The following is a 20,731-nucleotide window of genomic DNA, read 5'->3' on the forward strand; positions in this document are numbered from 1 at the left end:
TTTTTTTTTGTATATTCAGTTGTTTATTATGATTTATTGACACCTAAAATATGTATATATAATAAATATTATTTTCAAATTTTTTAAAAAAAGAAATAAATTTTATCAAACTTGAAATATGAATTTTCAAATAATGAATAAATTAAATTATTTTTTTCCACAATCTATAAAAATACAAAATATGTTAATTGCGCATTCTTATTTAAATTATTCTTTAATTTTTCGTGTCATCGACATTTTTTTTTTTTAAAGTAAATTATTTTTTTTACAGGTAGAAAAATTACCTATTTTTTTTTTTTTATGTAAATTTATAAAATTTTATTTTTCTAACGAATTTATTTTAGAAAAAAAATTAAGTTTTTTTCTTCGCCTTAACAATTATTGATAGTTTAAGTTTAAAAATTGTACGAAATGCATTTGAAAGATTTTTCTCGCTTAATTGTGCAACTAATTTCACTCTTCTCATGACAACTTTTGAAATTCTTTCCGTTGGACAAATTATTTTCACTGTTGAATTTATTGTCCCTTCGTTTGAAACGAGAAAATGTTCTAATTCAATTTTTAATTTATACGGCATTTCCTGTGGTAATTCATCCATTAAATTTGCTTTTACCGTACGTTCTATTATTAATTCGGGTTTTTGATCTGTATACATTTCCGAATTATAGTCCCATTCATTTTCCTTTGCCATGTCCAAAAAATAATTCTGCAAAATAGAAAGGGAAATGAAATTGTTTTTTTTTTTAAATTAAAAACTAATTTTTTTTAATTAAAAAACTAATTTTTTCTTTGAATTAAAAAACTAATTTTTTCTTTTAATTAAATTTAAAAAATTAATTTTTACTCTAAGATCATCGACGCCATCATTTTTTAAAGCTGATATCATGAAAATATCATTGAAATAAGGCCAATTTTGTTCATTTGTTAAAATTTTGATAATATCTAAAAGAACATTTTTCTTTTTTATACGATCGACTTTATTTAAAATTAAAATACTCGGTCGTTGTTTGCCATAATCGGCGAGCAATGGTAATATTCGTTTACTGATATTTTCACGTGAACGTGGATTTTCCATGTCTTGTACAACACCAATAATATCAGCTTTATGTAACGATTTATTGACATCTTTTTTGAATGTTGCCTCCATATCGTAGGCTTTAAAATCACGATTCGATACCAAACCAGGTGTGTCAATAATTATTAATTGTGTATTCTCAGTGACAAAAATTGATTCCGATTTTTCACGTGTCGTGTGAACTTTTCCAGAGGTTGGACAAACCTAAAAAAAAAAGAAAAAATTTTTTTTGATAAATATTTTTTGTAAGACCTATTACAATAGAATACATTAAATATATTAAATAAAATAAATAAATTACGGATATTTTTATGTTAAATACTTTTAAATTTTTTCTAAATATTATAATATTAATAATATATAATAATTATAATTTTTGAATTTATAATTTATTTATAAATATTTTAATAATAAATAGTATTAAAATTAATAAATGAACAATTATTTAAATGCAATAGAAATAAAATATAATAAAAAATAAATTTGCTTTTTAAATACTAATAAATATTTTTTTAATTTTAAACAAAAATTTATTTTAATTTTTAATTGTATTTCAATAAAAAAAAAATTTTGTAATTTTAATTAAAATAAATTTAAATTTTATTATTAACTTTTATATTATGAAAAAACATTTTTAAAAAAAATAAAAAATAATTAACTTAATAGTTATTAGATTTGTTTTAATTATTTACAAATAAATTTTTAAAAAAATGTAATAAAAATTAATATAAATCAAAAATTATTATTTTTATATATTATTTATTTATTTAATTATAAGCAATTTTTAAATTTACTACGAAAATTAAATTTTGTACCACTTCTAAATTTATTAGATATTAAAGGCCATTAAGTGGATTGTAATTTAAAAAATAAAAAATAAAATTTTTTTTTCGACCTTTAATATTGCCATTATAGTGAGAAAATAGAGCATTGCTAATGATGTACTGATATGTTTCATTTACGTATTTCATGTCAAGTGTTTCATTTTCTTCGCCATCATTTGCGAATAAAATAAAATTTTTTAAATCATTCATCCATTTTTCACCTTGTCCACTTTTTTTCCACCCCCCTCCCCCCCCCAAAAAAAAATCAAAATTTTCCATTATTTTTAAATTTCAATATTTTCGAAACAGAAAAAAATTTTTCACGATGTAAACATAACCTAAAAACAACAAAACCGAAAAATTAAAGAAAAAATAGAACAACGAACCGTTCGATTTACTAGTTGATTAATTAATGTACTTTTGCCAGCATTTGGTAAACCAATTATTGCAATTTTTAATGATTTTTTAACAGCATTATTATTTTCAATATCATTGCACGTTGTTTGAAGATTTGTGGAAAAATAACGTAAAACACGAGAAACATTACGACACAATGTTTTTTCAATGTAAAATATCATTTTTTATAAATTTTTCGAACAATTAATTACAATATTTATTATTATTATTGAAATAAAATTAAAAAAGTTTTGGAAATTTATAATATAATTTTTTTTTGTAATTTACTTTGTCGTCTGCTATAGAAACATCGAAACAGGGATGGGAATGTCGAAACTTCTAATCGTTGATTGGTGGGGAAATATTTCCGCGCGATTGTAAATTCTTCTCGGAATTCCACTATAGGCCCAACCGATTATTTCCAATTTATTCTTCAGGGGCGTGCGAACTATTTTTTTTTTTAATTATTAATTATATATTTAAATAAATAAATTTATTTCTTTGTATAACCATTACAGGGTTTTTACAAACTTCTCACTTCGTAAATTATTCATTATATATATATATATTAAAATTTATTAAATTAAAATTTCCAGTAAGATATTGTTTTCGAGGAGTTTTTTGGGAATTCCACTGGCCCAATCGATTATTTCCAATTATTCTTCAGGGGCGTACGAACTAATTTTTTTTTTTAATTAAAAATTTTTAATAATAATTAATTTTGATAATTTTAATTTTATAATAATAATAATAAAATAAAAATAATAACAGTAATAATATAATAATAATAATAAAAATTAAATATTCGTTTCACTAAAAAAAAGTACGAAAAAATTTATTCAAAAATAACTATTTTTTTTGAAAATTTAGTTATATATATAATGAAAAAAAAACAAAAAAAAGTTTTAAAAAACTGTCATTTTCATAAAACTGTCATAACATTAAAAAAAAATTTCTCCGAAAATCAAATAAAATTATCAAGTTATATAGTTATTATAGTTATATATATAGTAAAAAAAAAGTAGTCAATATTTGCAAAAATTCTTATTTTTTCCAAAATGGGAATTAAATTTTCCTCTTCAAATTGTCAGAGAAAACAAGAGAGGTAAAATTCACTGAAACCTAAAATTTTTTATCAATTTACAATTATATTATTATTTTTATATTTTGGTTATAAAAAAATTTTTTAACGAAGGAAAATATTTAAATATTTTAAAAATTCACTATTCGAGAAAAAAATTTATTTAATAAAATAACAATAATAATATTATTATTATTATTATTATTATTATTAATTAATTATTAATAATTAATAATAATAATAAAAAATATTTAAAAAAATAATAATAATATAATTATATTATATAAAGAAAAAAATTATAGAAAAGAAAAAATTTGTTTTCCATTATTATAAAAATATTGCAGTTATTTGTGTTTAATCTGCACAGCACAGATGGAAATTTGGTGACAAATCGAAAAATAAAATCAACAGTTGCAGTTGTACAACAACAACAACAACAACAACAAACAAAATCACGTCCATCAACTAGCATTAGTAGTAATAATAATAAAAAATATGAAAATTATTGTGGAGCAACAAATCCATTTATTATATTTTTTCTTCGATTACGTAGTAAAAAATCACATATACCAGTGACAACAATTGCACGTATTGCCGGTAAACGTTGGTCACAAATGAATGCAAATCAACGGCAAAAATATATTGATTTAGCAAATGATGAGAAAAAAAGGCGGCAAAAAATTAAAAAGAAACGTTTACATCAAGTTATTAATTCAAAGTAAGAAATTTTTCAAAAAAATAATAATAATAATTTTTTTATTATTATTATTATTTTAATTTTATTAATATATTTTTATTATTATTTTTATTTTATAAATATAAATCATGAGAAGCAAAAATTTATAGGTTATGTTTATGATAATAATTATAAAACTATCGTAAACATAACCTATAATTTTTTGCCTCCATATTTAAAAAAAATTGTAGGTTATGTTTATAAAAGTTTTTTTTTACATATACTATCATAAACATAACCTGTAATTTTTTTGCTTCTTACTAATTAATTAATTAATTATTTTAATAGTTAATTAATTAAATAAACTAGTTAAATTTAGAAAAATTAATTGAGAATTAATTAATAAATTAAATAATTAATTAAATTAATTTAAAAAAATAGAATAATATTCTTATTATTATTTTATTTTTATTATTATTTATTATTTTTGTTCAACAAATTTTTTTTTAATATAGAATGCTGAGATCAAAGAAAAAAACAATGTATAAGAAAAAATGAAGATGATGATGTAAGAAACAAGAAGTCGTGTGATATTTATGATTTCCTTTTTATTTGTTAGTATTTTTTTTTTTTTTTTATAACTATGTACAATAAATATTGATGTATTTTTACACTATATCTTAGAAGAAGTTACTTACAATTTAGAAATTATGCTAAAAAAAAAAACGACTCGCCGTCACGTCGTGTTTTTCGTTTTGGAAAAAAAAAAAAAAAAAAAAAAAAAAAAAAATGAAACAAAAAAAATTAACTCCAACGAGTGTATTATAAATATATTTATAATATATGTTATAAAATAATTATTATAATTTTATATAATTATTATAATATTATATAATTTTGATATAAAATTATAAATAATTATTATAATATAAAATTATTATTATATTATAAATATATTTTATAATACAAATATTAATATTTTATTATATTACTTATCTCGTAGCCGTATTCCGCAAAATGTCACCAAAAATGAAATCAATCTATAAAATCGATTCAAGTACTTATGGAAGAAGCACCATACAATTTTTTTTTTTTTTCTCACTCTCTCTCAAAAATTCGAAGATATAAGTTATATTAGGCAATTTCTCTCTCTCTCTTTCTCTTTTTTTCTCTTTCTAACACACACAAAAAACGCACAAAATTCACATATTCAATTTTTTTTTTTACTTTTCTTTTTTTTCAAAAAAAAAATTTTTTTTTTCTCTCAGTCTCCCATTCTCTCGTGTCAATGTACAAAAAAATAATTTTCAACGCTTTGCGAAAGGTGGAGAGTGACAATTTGCAGAACATTTCTTGGCTTTTTTTTTTTTTCTTTTTTTTAATTTCTATACACTTTTTTTTTTAATTAAAAAACACAGAGAAAAAAAAATGTGCCCTTGAAAATTTTTTTAAAACAATTTTTTTTCGCATTAGATTAAAAATAATAAAAAGTAAGCGACAGAATAGTGTATGTGTTTTTTTTCTTGTACAGAGGGGTAAAATATAAAGTGTAATTTTTTTTTTTTTTTTTTTTTTTTTTTTTTTTTTTTTCTTAACTTCTGACGATAATTAAATATAATCGTTATCGTTACAGGAGCAATTATATTATAATTATTATAATAATATTATTTTTTATTTTATATTTATTTATTTATTATTATTATTATTTTTTTTGTTTTCTTCTTGTATAATACAGTAAAGTACAAAGTGCCCCGAAAACGTAAACAACAATGTTTTTAACAATTGATAATATCAAAAAACAGAGAATAAGTCGGACTCTCGTGATGTGAATTATTATTTATTATTTATTATTATTATTATTATTATTATTATTATTATTATTATTATTAATATATTTTTTCACATTACGCTAGTCCGCTTTTTTTTTAATATTGTAAGCATATTTTTTTTTTTATTTTTTTTTTTTATAAATATTATCATACACAAAACGTAACACTGTCGGGGTGAGGGGAAGGGGGGAGGGAGGGAGGTAAAAAGAGAGAGAGAATGCCCTAAAAATGTTAATTCGAGGGATAATATTGTTAAAAAAAAGGAAAATACTACTAAATGCATTAATTCTTATAAATTCAAATTGTTTTTAAATTCAAAATTGTCTCTCGTCATTTTATAAATATTATTGAATTTTTTTTTTCAATCAAAATAATTTAAAAAAATTTAAGAATATTAAAAAAAAATTTTAAATAAATAAAAGAAATTTTTTTTTCCAAATTTCGTAAAAAAAAATTGGTTTTTATTAATATATTTTCTATATATATTTTTATAATTTTTGTACAATTTTTTTTTTAATAAAAAATTTAATTAAATTTATAATCAAATTTGATGAGTGTAATTTTTCGATTATTCATTTTTTTTTGTTTACGAAAAAAAAATTATTTTTAAAGTTATATTATTCTTAATAGAAAGAAATTTTTTTTTCTTATTTTGAGGTTAATAAATCTACTTTACCGTCTTTTCAAATTTATTTCCCATGAAAAATATAGCGCAAAATATTTTTTTTTTTTTTGAGGTTATATTCTTCTTAATAGAAATAAAATCGTTTTTATTTTAAAGGTTAATAAATCTACTTTACCGTCTTTTCAAATTTATTTCCCATGAAAAATATTACGCAAAATATATATATATATATATATTTTTTTTTTTTGAGGTTATATTCTTCTTAATAGAAATAAAATCATTTTTATTTTGAAGTTAATAAATCGACTTTTCAAATTTATTTTGCAGAAAAAAAAAATTGAGCAAAATAGTCATTTTTGAGGTTAAAATTGCAAATCTACTTTACCGATCGAAATTGCTAAATTGAAAAAAAAAACAAATTAAAATTTTTTTAAACAGTAAAACCTGACAATTGACAATTAAAACAAAAGAAAGGGGGAAAAAAAATCTCAATTTTTCTCAACTAATGGAGAAGAGGGGAGAGAGAGAGAGAGAGAGTGTGTGTGTGTGTGTGTATAGGGGACGAAATACTGTGGGCAAAAAACGTCTAAAATCTACTTCGTCTATATTCTAAAAAAAAAAATATATATATATATATATATATATATATAAATCGAGGAGTCATCTTATAGGTTATGTGTACTGATCCTTCTATCACAAGTGCCGACTTTGCGGAGTCGTTCCATTAAAAAATAAAAAATAATAAAATCCCTCCTTGAGAAAAGAGAGAGAGAGCAAAAATTGAATTTGAATTGTTTTTTTGGCATAAGATTTAATTTTAAAAAGAACAAAATTTACAAGAGCGCACCAACCTGACCTTTGCCGATTTTAACGAAACATTGTATTTTAATTTATGATGGTACCACTGACACGGGTATGGTATATAAACACCCACTTTCAAGCCGTTTTGAAAAAAATCCAATTTTACATTTTTTACCGCCGTTAACGGTAATTTCGAATTTTTTCGGTCGACAAAAAATTTGTAATCGCATTTTTTTCATTACGGCTGAAAATTAGGTGTTTAAATTCCACCGACGTGTCAGTGGTACCACTATAAAAAAAAAAAATTACCGTTAAAATCGTCCAAAATGCGATTTTAAATATTTCGCGGCCTTTATTAACTGCTAAAAATTTTAAATCGCATTTTTTTTCAAAACCTCTGAAAAGTGGATGTTTATATTCCACCCACGTGTCAGTGGTACCACTACAAATGAAAATACCAACTTTTATTAAAATCGGCAAAGGTCAGGTTGGTGCGCTCCCGAAAAAAACCTAATTTACGATTTATTTTTGGCCCCTTGGCTGAGGAATAATACCAAAAAAGAAAAAAAAAAAGAAATTTTATGCCTTGGGAAAAAAAATTTAACGCGGTCTCATGGTGCTATTCAATGGTTGCATTAAACTGCCATTAATATAACTATGATAAGTCGTATAGACAGCGGCTGGATTTTGTTGATGTGGATCCTGTGAATAGGGCGCTGGTACATTAACAACTCCAACAGGCAATTGACTTGCCTGATTCATAAAACCACCCAATTGTGCCGCTTGATTCATATAACCAGTTGTTGGTTGTGCAACACGATAACCATATTGAGCTGCTGCCATGAGATTTGTATTTAATGCAACATTAGAACTAACACGACTTGCGGCACTTTGCATTTGTGGACAACTACCAGATGGATCAAGTGTTTGTCTATAGAGACTTTCACTTGCATATGATTGTCCCAATGATGACATTGTATTACTATTCACCGATGAACGACTACTTGTTGAACGACTACTCGTTGGACCAACAACTGATGGTGCACCCGGCGATACTGTATTCACATTATAATAATTTTTAGCATAGCTTAATGGAACTTGTGGTGGTGTTGATAGTTGTCTTGATGATTGTGGTGGTGTCATTGTGTGTGCCAATGAAGGTGGTGGCGATAGATTCATACCGGGCGGTGGCGCCGTTGGTGGAATCATATCGAGGCCATTTGTTAATTGTTGTAGTTTTGCGAGACTACAAGAATTCGTTGTTTGATGAACACCGGAACTACCACCACCGGCTGTTCCTGTTATACTTGAACCACCGGAAGTACCACCACCGCCGCCACCACCACCACTTCCGGTCAATGATGAAGGCGATGGTGTATGTGAATGGGGCATTGAACTTGTTTGAATGTAAAAATTTGTCGCTGTTGTACATGGTGTTGGTACTGATCTACCGCCACGATGTTGTATAACATAAGTGTTTTGAGTGGGAAATGGTTGTGAGGCAACAGTCATGTAATTACCTTGGCTTATTACTGCCATATTGTGTGAATGTGCAGCATGACTGTGACTGTGTGGATGTGGTACTGTGGGGACTGTCATTGATGATGACTGTTGATATTGTGGTGGTAAATGACTATTGTGAGAAGGAGGCGGTGGGACAATAGTTGACGATGAATGTTGCGAGCTTTGAGTATGTGGCGTTGGTGGCGTTGCACGATGTGATCTGCTCTGTTGATTTGATCTCGATCTGAAAGAATCAAGTTTTCATTTTTATTATCGAAAAAACAAAAATTTTCTCACTTTTTCAGCTAAAACTGCCGAAATACCGTTTTTTTTTTAAGGTTATGTTGATCATAATCATAAAAAAAAATTATGGAAAATTTGATTTGTTTCTATAAAAAATTCCATAATTTTAATCTCAATTTAAAAAAAAAAATGAGAGAAAAATTTTTGAACGTTATGGACAACATAACCTAAAAAAAGGCAAGTTACAGTTGTTTCTATGAACTCAATTCTCGGCTCGTTCAATAAAAATAGAGATACAAAAACTTACAGATGAAAAAAATGAAAGTTCATATGGAAAAAAAATAAATAAACACAAATTATTATTTTACAAAAAAAAATATAAAATAAATTTATTTCTTACATTAAAAAAAAATTAACATAAAAAACATAAAATACGACGTTTTTTGTGGCACTAATTTTCTAAGTGCTCTCTCCTCATTTATACAATATAGTCATAAATAAAAAATAAAAAAATAAACATATTACAGAAATTTTTAATATATGAAAACATACGTCGTCATGTAATTAGGAAAAAAAAAATTTTTTATATGTCACTCATTAACAAAAAAATATTCACACAAGCATCATTATCATAATTTTTATCATAATCATCATCATAATTATCATTATCATCAACATTATCACCGTCATTATCTATTAAATTGTAAAAATTATATTATTAATCAAAAAAAGACATGTCCCAGTAAAAAAGAAATCTTCTACTTTGTTATTTTAAATATTACACTTCGCATTCAGTAAAATTTCAAAATAGTTACAAAAATTAAACTAAAATCTTAATAAAAGAAAAATATCGTCATATTTTCTAATTCTCATTTGGCTTAATTTTTATTTTATCTAATTCTCAGTTGGCTTAATTTTTATTTTATCTAATTCTCATTTGGCTTAATTTTTATTTTATCTAATTCTTATTTAGTCTGATTTTTATATGGCACAATTAATATTTAGACTAATTATCATTTGGCCCAATTTTTATATGGCATAATTTATATTTAGCCTAATTATTAACATTTGGCCTATTTTTTTATTTAGCATAATTCTTATATGCCCTAATTATATATTTCGCTTAATTTTCATTAGGTTTTAATTTTTATTTAACCCAATTCTTATTTGCCCTAATATTTATTAAAACCAAATTTTTTTTTTAGAAAATCGCAGAAAAATTTTATTTAGTCTATTTATTATATGTCCTAATTTATATTAAGCCTGATTCTTTCATAAGCTAATTTTTATTAAGCTTAATTTTTGCATTTCCTTATTTTATATTTAACCTAATTTTTGAATTTTCTAATTTATATTCTAACCTAATTTGAATTTAACTGAATTTTTATTTTAACTAATTTTATATTGAGCTTAATTTGTATTGAATTTGATTTCAATTTGGCCTAATATTTATTTAACCTAATTTATATCAATCAATTTTTTTCTTAGGCTAATTTTTTATGGCCTATTTAATATTTATTTTAATTCTTATATACGGCCTAATTTTTATTTTTGTTAAATTTTTATTTTGGTCTTATCTTTTATTTAGTCAAAATTAATAATTCAACTAATTTTTATTTAGCTTAATTTTTATACAGCCTAATGATTAGTTAAATCTAATTTTTTTTATTTTTTATAAGAAAAATTAAGATTTTTAATAAATTCTAGGCTTTAAAAGAACCACTTTTAAAAATTGGGCTAAATAAAAAAAAGCCATATAATAATTAAGAGCTAAATAAAAAAATTATACCAAGTAAGAATAAGATTAAGTAACTATTAGGTCAAATAAGAATTAGGTTAAATACAAATTCAGCTTAATATGAATTAAGGAGAATCAAAATTAGGTAAACTATAAAATTAAGCCATGTAAGAATTAGGCTAATGAAAATATTATGTCAAATAGGTATTAAGGTGGATAAGAATTAGGTCAAAATAAAAATTAAGCTTGATATAGATTAGGACAAATGAGTAATTTAGCTAAATGTAAATTAGTTTAAGTAAAAATTAGGCTAAATAAAAATTTCTAACAGTAAAATTTAAGAAAAAAGTATAGGAAATAGTTTAGATCGAATAAGAATCAGGTTTCGGCTAAATAAGAATTAGTTACAGTCAAATTAGATTCACATTAGCCGAAATAAGTATCAGTATTAAAAAAAAGTACCAAGAGGTATCAGTTTTTGGCCAAATAAGTATCAGTTTCGGTAAAAAAAACAGTTTAGCACAAATAAATATCAGTTTTTCGTCCAATAATCAGAAATTTTCGGCCAAATAAGAATCAGTTTTGGTTAAAGATTCCGTTTTCCGTCCAATAAATATCAGATTTCGGCAAAATAACAATCAGTTTCTGTCAAACAAAATTCAGTTCAGCACCTCCTCCCAAAAAAAATTTTTTTTTTCGTTACAAAAACTATTAGGTTTCGGACAAATAATTAACAGTTTCGGTAAAAATTAAGTTTTCTGTACAAGTATCAGTTTTCGGCCAAATAAGTATCAGTTACGGTAAAAAAAATATTTAGCACAAATAAATATGTTTTTCGTCCAATAAGCAGAAATTTTCGGCCAAATAAGAATCAATGTAGTCAAAATAAGAATCAGTTTTTAAATAAAAATTAGTTTCGATCATTTTAGCATCAATAAAAATTAGTTTTCCGTCCCATAACAATTAGTTTTCGGCCAAATAAGAATCAGTTTTGGTTAAAGATTCCGTTTTGTGTCCAATAAGTATCAGATTTCGGCAAAATAAGAATCAGTTTCTATCAAACAAAATTCAGTTCAGCCCCTCCCCCCCCAAAAAAAAATTTCCGTCACAAAAACTATTAGGTTTCGGTAAAAAAAACAGTTTAGCACAAATAAATATCTGTTTTTCGTCCAGTAAGCAGAAATTTTCGGCCAAATAAGAATTAGTGTAGCCAAAATAAGAATCAGTTTTCAAATAAAAATTAGTTTCGATCATTTTAGCATTAATAAAAATTAGTTTTCTGTACAATAAGAATTAGTTTTCGGCCAAATAAGAATCAGTTTTGGTTAAAGATTCCGTTTTCTGTCCAATAAGTATCAGATTTCGGCAAAATAAAAATCACGTTTCCGTCAAATAAGATTCAGTTAAAGTCCAAAAAAAAAAAAAACGTTTTCCGTCCAAAAATATTAGGTTTCGATAAAATAAGAATTAGTTTTCAAATAAATATTAGTTTCGATCATTTTAGCACCAATAAAAATTAGTTTTCCGTACAATAAGAATTAGTTTTTGGCCAAATAAGAATCAGTTTTGAATACGTAGAAAAGAAAAATTATGTTTTAAAAATTACTGAATATTCTGATAAGTTCCTCAACTATAAAGTTGCAGTTTTTAAATATTTCTCGAAAAAACAAGTTAATAAATTAAAAATACTATGTCAAACTAATAATATGACAAAAATTCTACATTACCTATGAGTTGTTTGCGATCCACTGGCACGTTTACTGCTATGCGAATGTGATTGCTGTTGTTGATGTTGACTTTGCTGCTGCTGCTGTTGTTGCTGTTGCTGTTGTTGTTGTTGCTGCTGCTGCTGCTGCTGCTGCTGCTGTTGACTATGACTCGAAATACTTTGATTCTGCTGCAATGACAATTGCATTGGTTGCGTTGCATGATTCTGCGTCGTCATTTGCGGTTGTGGACTGTGTATTGGAATATTTTGCGAATGCTGCTGCATTGGTTGTGGCGTATGACTCTGCGGAATCGCTGGCTGCGGAGTGTGACTCTGTGGAATTGTCGGTTGCGGTGTATGACTTTGCGGAATTGTTGGCTGCGGCGTACGACTCTGTGGAATTGACGGTTGCGGCGTATGACTCTGCGTAATTGTCGGTTGCGGAGTGTGACTCTGCGGAATTGTTGGTTGAGGCGTATGACTCTGCGTAATCGTCGGTTGCGGAGTGTGACACTGCGGAATCGTCGGCTGAGGCGTATGACTCTGCGGAATTGTTGGCTGCGGCGTATGACACTGCATTGGCTGAGGCGTGTGACTTTGCATTGGCTGAGGCGTGTGACTCTGCATCGGTTGAGCCGCAGGAATTTGCGGTTGAGGCGTATGACTCTGAGGCAATGGCTGCGGACTCTGAGTCGAAATACTCTGCGGAGTGTGCGATTGCGGTGTTCTTGGCTGCTGTATCGTTTGCGGCGTATGCGGTTGCTGTAGATTTTGATGCATCGAATGAATTGTCACATGTGAAGAAGCCGAAGATGATTGCTGCTGCTGCTGCTGTTGAACCGAACAATCATACTGATTCGGTAATATAACAGGTACAGAAATTTGCATGGGAACACTCTGCATTGCCGGCAATGCACTTGGTGGACGTTCAACACTATTTTGCGAAGCAAGATCACTTGCTATTGATGTAGGTGATTCTAAACCCAATTGACTAACATCCAAATCACATTGTCCGTAGTGTAACGAATGAACTGAATTTGTCGTCGAATCAGGTGTATAAACACCCATTGAAGGAAGATCGGGCTGCGATGGTGGGGTACGTTTCACAGAACTTGGATTATCAACAAGCGGTGTTGTTTCTGATTCTTTTTCTTCAACTGTTTCCAAAATCATTTTCTCCGTATTTAAGGTCACTTCAGGAATTTTTTCCTCTATTTTTTCCTCTTCGACATCCTCCTCTTCCTCCATTGGCTCGGGTTTTTCATACTCGGGTTCAAGTTGCATTGGTTCTTCACCCTTCTCTTCTTCTTCTTCTAATTCTTCTTCGATGATTTTTTTCTCTGGTGATTCTTCACGTGGTTTTGGAATTGTATCATCCTCCTCGCCCTCGTCCTCATCGCCACCTTCGTATTCACCTGGACTTGCTGAAATCTCCGTTTCAACGGGAATTGGCACTGATTCTGGATTTGCGTCTATTGTTGTCTCCTCGGGAAGGGATTCAATAGTGGGAATTGGAGAAACAGGTTCTGGAGTTTTGGATATTTCAATTTTACGTACACGTTTCGGTGTTGTTGACTCTTTGGGTTTTTCACTACCATTACAATTATCCAATTGATTCTCCTTCTTTTCTTTAGCGAGTTTTGCCTGTAGATATTTTGTCTGACGACTCGTGACTTTACGAAGTATATCATCGAGTTTACTTTGTTTTTTGATGGATTTTGGAATAGATTCAATTTCATTTTCCTTTTCCTTAGGTTCCTTTTCCTCGTTTTTTCGATTTTGTTCCTTAATTTTTAATTTCTCTTTCTTCTCCTCTTTTTTCTTCTCCTTCAATTTTTCCTCCTTCTCCTTTTCCTTCTCTTTTTCTCTTAGTTTCTCCTCACGTTCCTTGGCCTTCTCCTCTTTCTCCTTCAGGGCCTTCTCCTTCAATTTCTCCTTCTCCCTCTCCTTCTCTTTCAGTTTCTCCTCCTTTTCCTTAATCTTCTCCTCTTTCTCCCTTATTTTCTCATCCCTCAATGATTCGCGGGTACGTTTTCGACTCGTTAATTCCTCCTCTTCTAAATCAGTTTTTTCCGAATGTTTCCGTTTTCTCAACGGTGTTAACGAACTTGTTGGCGTTGTTGCCAAAATTGGTGTCGTTGTCTCCAGCGGTGCTTTTGATCTTCTCATTCTTCGACCAGAGGCGGAAAATAATGGCGGCGTTGTCGGTGTCTTTGGCAATTTAGGCGTTATTTGTTTCCGTGAATTTCTTGTACTCTTCAATTCATCACATTCTTTTGGCACTTCTTTCACTTCTTTCACTTCTTTCACTTCCTTTACTTCTTTCAATGATTTTAACAGAGTATTTTTTTGCGGCGTTTTTGATTTCAATGATCTTCTTTGTAAATTTTTACGACCACGTGGTTTTTTCTTTATTTTAACACGTTGTATTTTTTCCACAATCGTTGGCACTGGTTTCAATTCAATAAGTGGTGAACCATCACTTGTTGTTTCACCATCATCCAAACTTGTATATGGATTTGGAATTTGTGTCAATAATGGAATCCATCTTAAACAATCGGGCTCTAATTTTATTCTCAATGTTTTTTTCACTTTTGCCATATGTATATCAACTTTATTCCAATCAATAACAATTTTTACTTGTCTATTATTATCCTGTGTCGCCGTTGTCATTGTTGTCGTCGTCGTCGTCGTCGTCTCAGTGACGACTGATCTCAAAAAACCCAATAATTGAAATGCTGTTGCAATATCATGTCCCGAAACACCAGTTTCACTTGTAATATCATTTAATTTAATGTCCTTTGAATCACGATGAGAATCTAAATATTCAAGTACAACACTTTTCCAAAATGAATGATATGATACGCGGCCAAGATCTGATAATGGTTTCTCAGGTGTTCCCGGTATACCTTCAACTTTTGATAATAAATAACTAAATTCAATGAGAAACCTACCAAAACCCTGCCGTTGATATTGTGGTAATGTCATTATACATGAGACATTATAACGTTGAGCGGGACAATGTTTTTCTTTACTAAAATAACCAACCAAATGACAACCGTGTTTATCATTTTTTGTCACTGCATAAAATAAAAATGGCTCAACATCATAGTATAATGTTTTATGATCCAAAAATAATTTTGCCAATAGACAAAGATTTTGACAATAAATCTTGTTCACATTACCGTCAATCTGCAACAAAAAAAATAAACAAATAGGATTTTATTTTTTGATAAAGAATTTATTTGAAAATTATTATTATTATTAAAAAATCAATTAGCGAAACTTGGACTTCTTGGTTAAACGATTTTTAAGTATCAAGTCTCAATAGTCTCAATTCTCAATAGTTTTAATATTTTAATGGGCTCAATTCTCAATAGTTTCACATTTTTTTTATAATTTCAACAGTCTAAATATTCTAACGGGTCAATTTTGTTAAGCAGTCTCAAGTCTCAATATTCTAACGTTTTAAGTTTAAATAGTCTCAAAAATTTTAAGTCTCAATAGTCTTCAACTCTCAACAGTCTCAAGTCTCAATGATCTAAAAATTGTAATTCACAAAAGTCTAAACTTTCAATGGTTTTCAACTCTCTACAATCTTAAGTCACAAAAATCTTAAGTCTCAATAATCTTAAGTCACAAAAGTCTCAACTCATCAACATTCTCAAGTCTCAAGAGTCTCAACTTTCAACGGTAACAATAATTTTAAAAATTTTAATTAACAACAATCTAAAGTCTCAAAGTTTTTAGTATCAAAATAGTCTTAACAATCTTAAGTCTCAATAATCTGAACTCTCAACAATCTCAAATCTCAACAATCTCAAATCTCAATAGTCTCAACTCTCAACAGTCTCAAGTCTCAATGATTTAAAAATTGTAATTCACAAAAGACTTAATTTTCAATGGTTTTAACTCTCTACAATTTAAAGTCTCAATAATCTTAAGTCACAAAAGTCTCAACTCTCAACATTCTCAAGTCTCAAGAGTCTCAACTTTCAACGGTAACAATAATTTTAAAAATTTTAATCAACAACAATCTAAAGTCTCAAAGTTTTTAGTATCAAAATAGTCTTAACAATCTTAAGTCTCAATAATCTGAACTCTCAACAATCTCAAATCTCAATAGTCTCAACTCTCAACAGTCTCAAGTCTCAATGATTTAAAAATTGTAATTCACAAAAGACTCAATTTTCAATGATTTTAACTCTCTACAATTTAAAGTCACAATAATCTTAAGTCTCAATCATCTTAAGTCACAAAAGTCTCAATTCTCATCAGTCTCAAAAAATGTAAGTTACACCAATCTAAAGTCTTAAAGTTTTGTCTTAATTGTTTCAATAATCTCAATTCTCATTAGTCTCAACTCTCAATAGTTTTAAGTCTCAATGCTCTCAACTCTCAGCGGTCTCAAAAATTTTACGTCACGACAGTATAAAGTCTCAGTAGTCTCAACTCTCAACAGTCTCAAGTCTCAATGCTCTTAACTCTCAACGGTCTCGAAAATTTTAAGTCAAAACTGTCTGAAGTCTTACAGTTTTAAGTCTCAATAGTCTCAATAGTCTCAACGGTCTCAACACTAATTTTTTTTTTTTTTTTTTTTTTTTTGAAATGCAACTGAACTCACCTCGAATACTGATAATCCATTGCATCGATAAATTTCGGTTGCGGGCGGATGCCTCCATTGGCATTTGTCCATGTGCCTATCGAGTACGGCTCGACTTTTTGTATATTTGAGGCAAAATTCGCAAAAGAAGAGCTTTGGTAGTCTCGCGTACTCCTGAGGAAATGGACTCGAATACCATGTTTCAACTTCATAGCGTCCAAATACAATTGCGGCTGGATTACGACTTCCTATACCGGGACCCGTACCACCGGGACTTACGGAATTTGCTGTCGCCGATGTTGTTGTTGTTCCTGTTGTTGTTGCTGTTGTTGTTGTCGTCGTTGCTGACGACATTGTCGTTTTTGTCATTTCCACATCTTCAGTGGTTGTTGTCAAATGATTAGCACGATCACGTGCCTCTTTAAAAAGATCAACATCTTTTTGCGTGACACCCGATGGTAATGTTTGTGGTAATACCAATTCATCTAAAAATAAACGAAAAAATTCAAAATTGGTATTTCTAATTTTTTTTTTTTTTTTTTGAATATATTTATTCCATTAATAAACAAAAATTTCCCTTTTTTATACTGTAACAATTGTTTAATATTTCTTTTTTTACTTTTGAGTATGTTAAATATTTTTAAAAAATTTATAAAAGTTTATAAATTTATAATTTATAAATTTATGATAATTTATTATAAAAATTTATAAATATAAAAAAAAATTTAATAAAAATTATTTTCAAAGTTGATCGTTTATGAAATTTTTTCCCCTCCCTTTTTTTTTTTTTTTTTTTTTTTAATTTATAGAAAGCAATGCCTTTTTCAATTTATTTTTCTGAATTATTTTGTCAAAGTATTATTGTGGATTGTGTTTATAGTTATATATATATATATATATACACAAAAATATTCTCCTCGTAAGAGGAAGAAAATAATTTTAAAAAAAACAAAAAACAAAAAAGTTACAAAAGAAATGAAACAAACAAAAAAAAGTATTTTCAGGATTTTTATTGAAAATAAATACCCTGTATTTTTTTTCGAAATAGAAAAAAAAAATTTTTTTTTTAGTGTATGAGTAGAAAAAAAATAATAATAAAGAGAAACGCAAATTGTGTTGTAAATAATAAATGAATGAATGTTAATGATAAAAAAAATAAATGAAAGCGAAAAAATTCAATGATGGGAATTTGTTGGACGTGTTGGCAGTGTCAGGATGGGTTTTCAGTCGGTACAAAAAATTAATGAGAGCGGCAAGCTTGATGTTATTTTAAATATCTAAAAAAATAAAAAAAAAAAAATAAAAAATACGCCTGCTTAATGTCAGTAACCAGCAGGTAAGGCTCTGGAAAAATTGTAAAAATGTGCAATTATATATAACTTTCTTTTCAGTCCTGAAACAGAACATTTCCATCCACAACACTGGTAACTAACATTAAAAAAAAAATTATAAAAAAATCATTATTTATCACCATTATTTATTATTAATATTATATTATATTAATAATAATAATAGTAACAATAATAATAATAAAAATAATAATAATAATAATAATACTCTTCGAGAAACATTCAGTGTTAGTTACATATTTGCAGATGGAAATAAAAAAAAAAAAGAGAAAATATACCAGAGCCAATGTTAAAATTATTTTTTTTTTAGTTATGCAGCATGAATAAAACAATAATAATAAAAAAAAAACCACTGCGTAAAGCGATTCTACTTTACACAGATCGATTATAGAGATGGAAATCCATGAAAAATATTTTTTGTGCACCAGGTTTTGTGGCCAACAAACAAAAAACATTCTTCAGAGAGTTTTTATGAAAATTACATCATTGGAATATTAATCAAAATATTCTGGGGTTCCCGTCAATGACTCATAATAATTTTAGTAATTATTTGATAAACAAAAAAAAATGATTTTTTTTAGGTAAAAATGATTTTCTTAAACAAGTAAATGATTTATTTTTTTTGGATGAAAAAATGATTTTTCAACAAAAAAAAAAATCATTTTTTAGTCAAAAAAAAATTATTTTCAGCTAACAAAAAAGGATTTTTTTTTTGTTAAACCAAAAAAATAATTTTGTTCTACTAGAAAATGATTTCTTAAACAAAAATATTATTTTTTTTAGTCAGAAAATAATTTTTTAGTCAGAAAATAATTTTTTAGCCAGAAAATAATTTTTTAATCAAAAAAGAATTTTTTTTAGTCAAAAAATGAATTTTGTAGCACAAAAAAAAATAAAACAAAATAATTTTTTCTACAAAGAAATGATTTCTTAGGCAAAAAATGATTTTTTTAGAATAAAAAATTATTTCTTAGATCAAAATATTATTTTTTTTAGTCAGAAAATTATTTTTATTTTTTTTAGACAAAAAACAATTTTTTAGTAAGAAAATTATTTTTTTTAGTTAAAAAACAAATTTTTAGTTAGAAAATTATTTTTTTTTAGCCAAAAAACAAATTTTAGTCAGAAAATTATTTTTTCAGTCATAAAATAATTTTTCATTTAGAAAATAATTTGTTAGTTGGAAAATGGATTTTTTTTGTCAAAAAAATTATCATTAATTAAAGAGAGAATTATTTTTTCAACAAAGAAATGAAATTTCTTAGGCGAAAAATTTTAATTTAGGCTTAAAAAATAATTTTTAGACAAAAAAAAAAAAAAAAATGATTTCTTAGAAAAAATATTTTTAGACAAATAAAATGATTTTCTCTTTTTTTTTTTTTTTTCTTTTTACAAAGAAATTATTTTCCTAATCAAAAAATGATTTCATTAGGCTAGGAAATAATTTTTTCTATGAAATGAATTATTTTCTATTTAGCCAAAAAAAAAAAAAAAAATTATTTTATAGCAAAAAAATTATTTTTTTTTGACAAAAAGAAATTTACGAGAGAAATTTTTTTTTTTTTTTGTGAAAAAAATGATTATTCAGGCAAAAAATGATTTTGTTAGGTTAAAAAATGATTTCTTAGAAAAAGAAAAATGAATTATTTTCTTTTGATTAAAAAAGTGATTTGTTAGGCAAAAAAAAAAATTAATTTCTTAGACAGAAAAATTATTTTTAGACAAAAAAAAATCATTTTTTTAGACTAAGAAATTATTCCTCTGAAAAAAAAATGATTTTTTTATCCAAAAAAATAATTTCTTACTCTCTAAATCTGAATTAGTAAAAATGTTTACTAATTTGAATTAGTGACTCACTTTTTGCTTCTGAAATTCTAAAATTTGACTAATTATTAGTAACTTTTACTAACATTTAGTGAAATTTGACTAATTATTAGTAACTTTTACTAACAATTAGTAAAATTTGACTAATTATTAGTAACTTTTACTAAAAATTAGTAAAATTTGACTAATTATTAGTAACTTTTACTAACAATTAGTAAAATTTAACTAATTATTAGTAACTTTTACTAACAATTAGTAAAATTTAACTAATTATTAGTAACTTTTACTAACAATTAGTAAAATTTGACTAATTATTAGTAACTTTTACTAAAAATTAGTAAAATTTGACTAATTATTAGTAACTTTTACTAACAATTAGTAAAATTTAACTAATTATTAGTAACTTTTACTAACAATTAGTAAAATTTAACTAATTATTAGTAACTTTTACTAACA

At 26.3% G+C, this 20,731-nt stretch overlaps 3 protein-coding genes across 5 annotated transcripts in view; 1 reads left to right on the forward strand and 2 right to left on the reverse strand.

Annotated features, from left to right (window-relative positions):
* Positions 1-195: 195 nt before the first annotated feature.
* On the reverse strand, positions 196-2,607 carry LOC127277456 (GTPase Era, mitochondrial). Its single transcript, XM_051298579.1, has 3 exons — positions 2,286-2,607; positions 845-1,279; positions 196-706 (listed from the first exon to the last, which is right to left on the reverse strand). The coding sequence occupies exons 1-3, from the start codon at positions 2,475-2,477 to the stop codon at positions 353-355; spliced, it is 981 nt and encodes a 326-aa protein (XP_051154536.1). The 5' UTR covers positions 2,478-2,607; the 3' UTR covers positions 196-352.
* A 616-nt stretch (positions 2,608-3,223) lies between these two features.
* On the forward strand, positions 3,224-5,647 carry LOC127277557 (high mobility group protein 20A-like). Its single transcript, XM_051298775.1, has 3 exons — positions 3,224-3,400; positions 3,744-4,094; positions 4,568-5,647. The coding sequence occupies exons 1-3, from the start codon at positions 3,354-3,356 to the stop codon at positions 4,608-4,610; spliced, it is 441 nt and encodes a 146-aa protein (XP_051154732.1). The 5' UTR covers positions 3,224-3,353; the 3' UTR covers positions 4,611-5,647.
* The window catches only part of LOC127277556 (histone acetyltransferase KAT6B-like), a 35,570-nt gene continuing 19,479 nt past the window's right edge, over positions 4,641-20,731 (reverse strand). For all 3 annotated transcript variants that reach the window (XM_051298771.1, XM_051298772.1, XM_051298774.1), the window contains 3 exons: positions 17,124-17,587; positions 12,519-15,691; positions 4,641-9,054 (listed from right to left, as the gene is read on the reverse strand). In XM_051298771.1, the coding sequence (XP_051154728.1) occupies positions 7,908-9,054; positions 12,519-15,691; positions 17,124-17,587 (4,784 nt within the window). In that variant the 3' untranslated portion in view covers positions 4,641-7,907. The remainder of the gene's footprint in view (positions 9,055-12,518; positions 15,692-17,123; positions 17,588-20,731) is intronic.

Source organism: Leptopilina boulardi, unplaced genomic scaffold (assembly GCF_019393585.1).
Source record: "Leptopilina boulardi isolate dan_hultmark-lab unplaced genomic scaffold, ZJU_Lbou_2.1 LbouV2_169, whole genome shotgun sequence".
In the NCBI taxonomy this organism is placed as follows: domain Eukaryota; kingdom Metazoa; phylum Arthropoda; class Insecta; order Hymenoptera; family Figitidae; genus Leptopilina; species Leptopilina boulardi.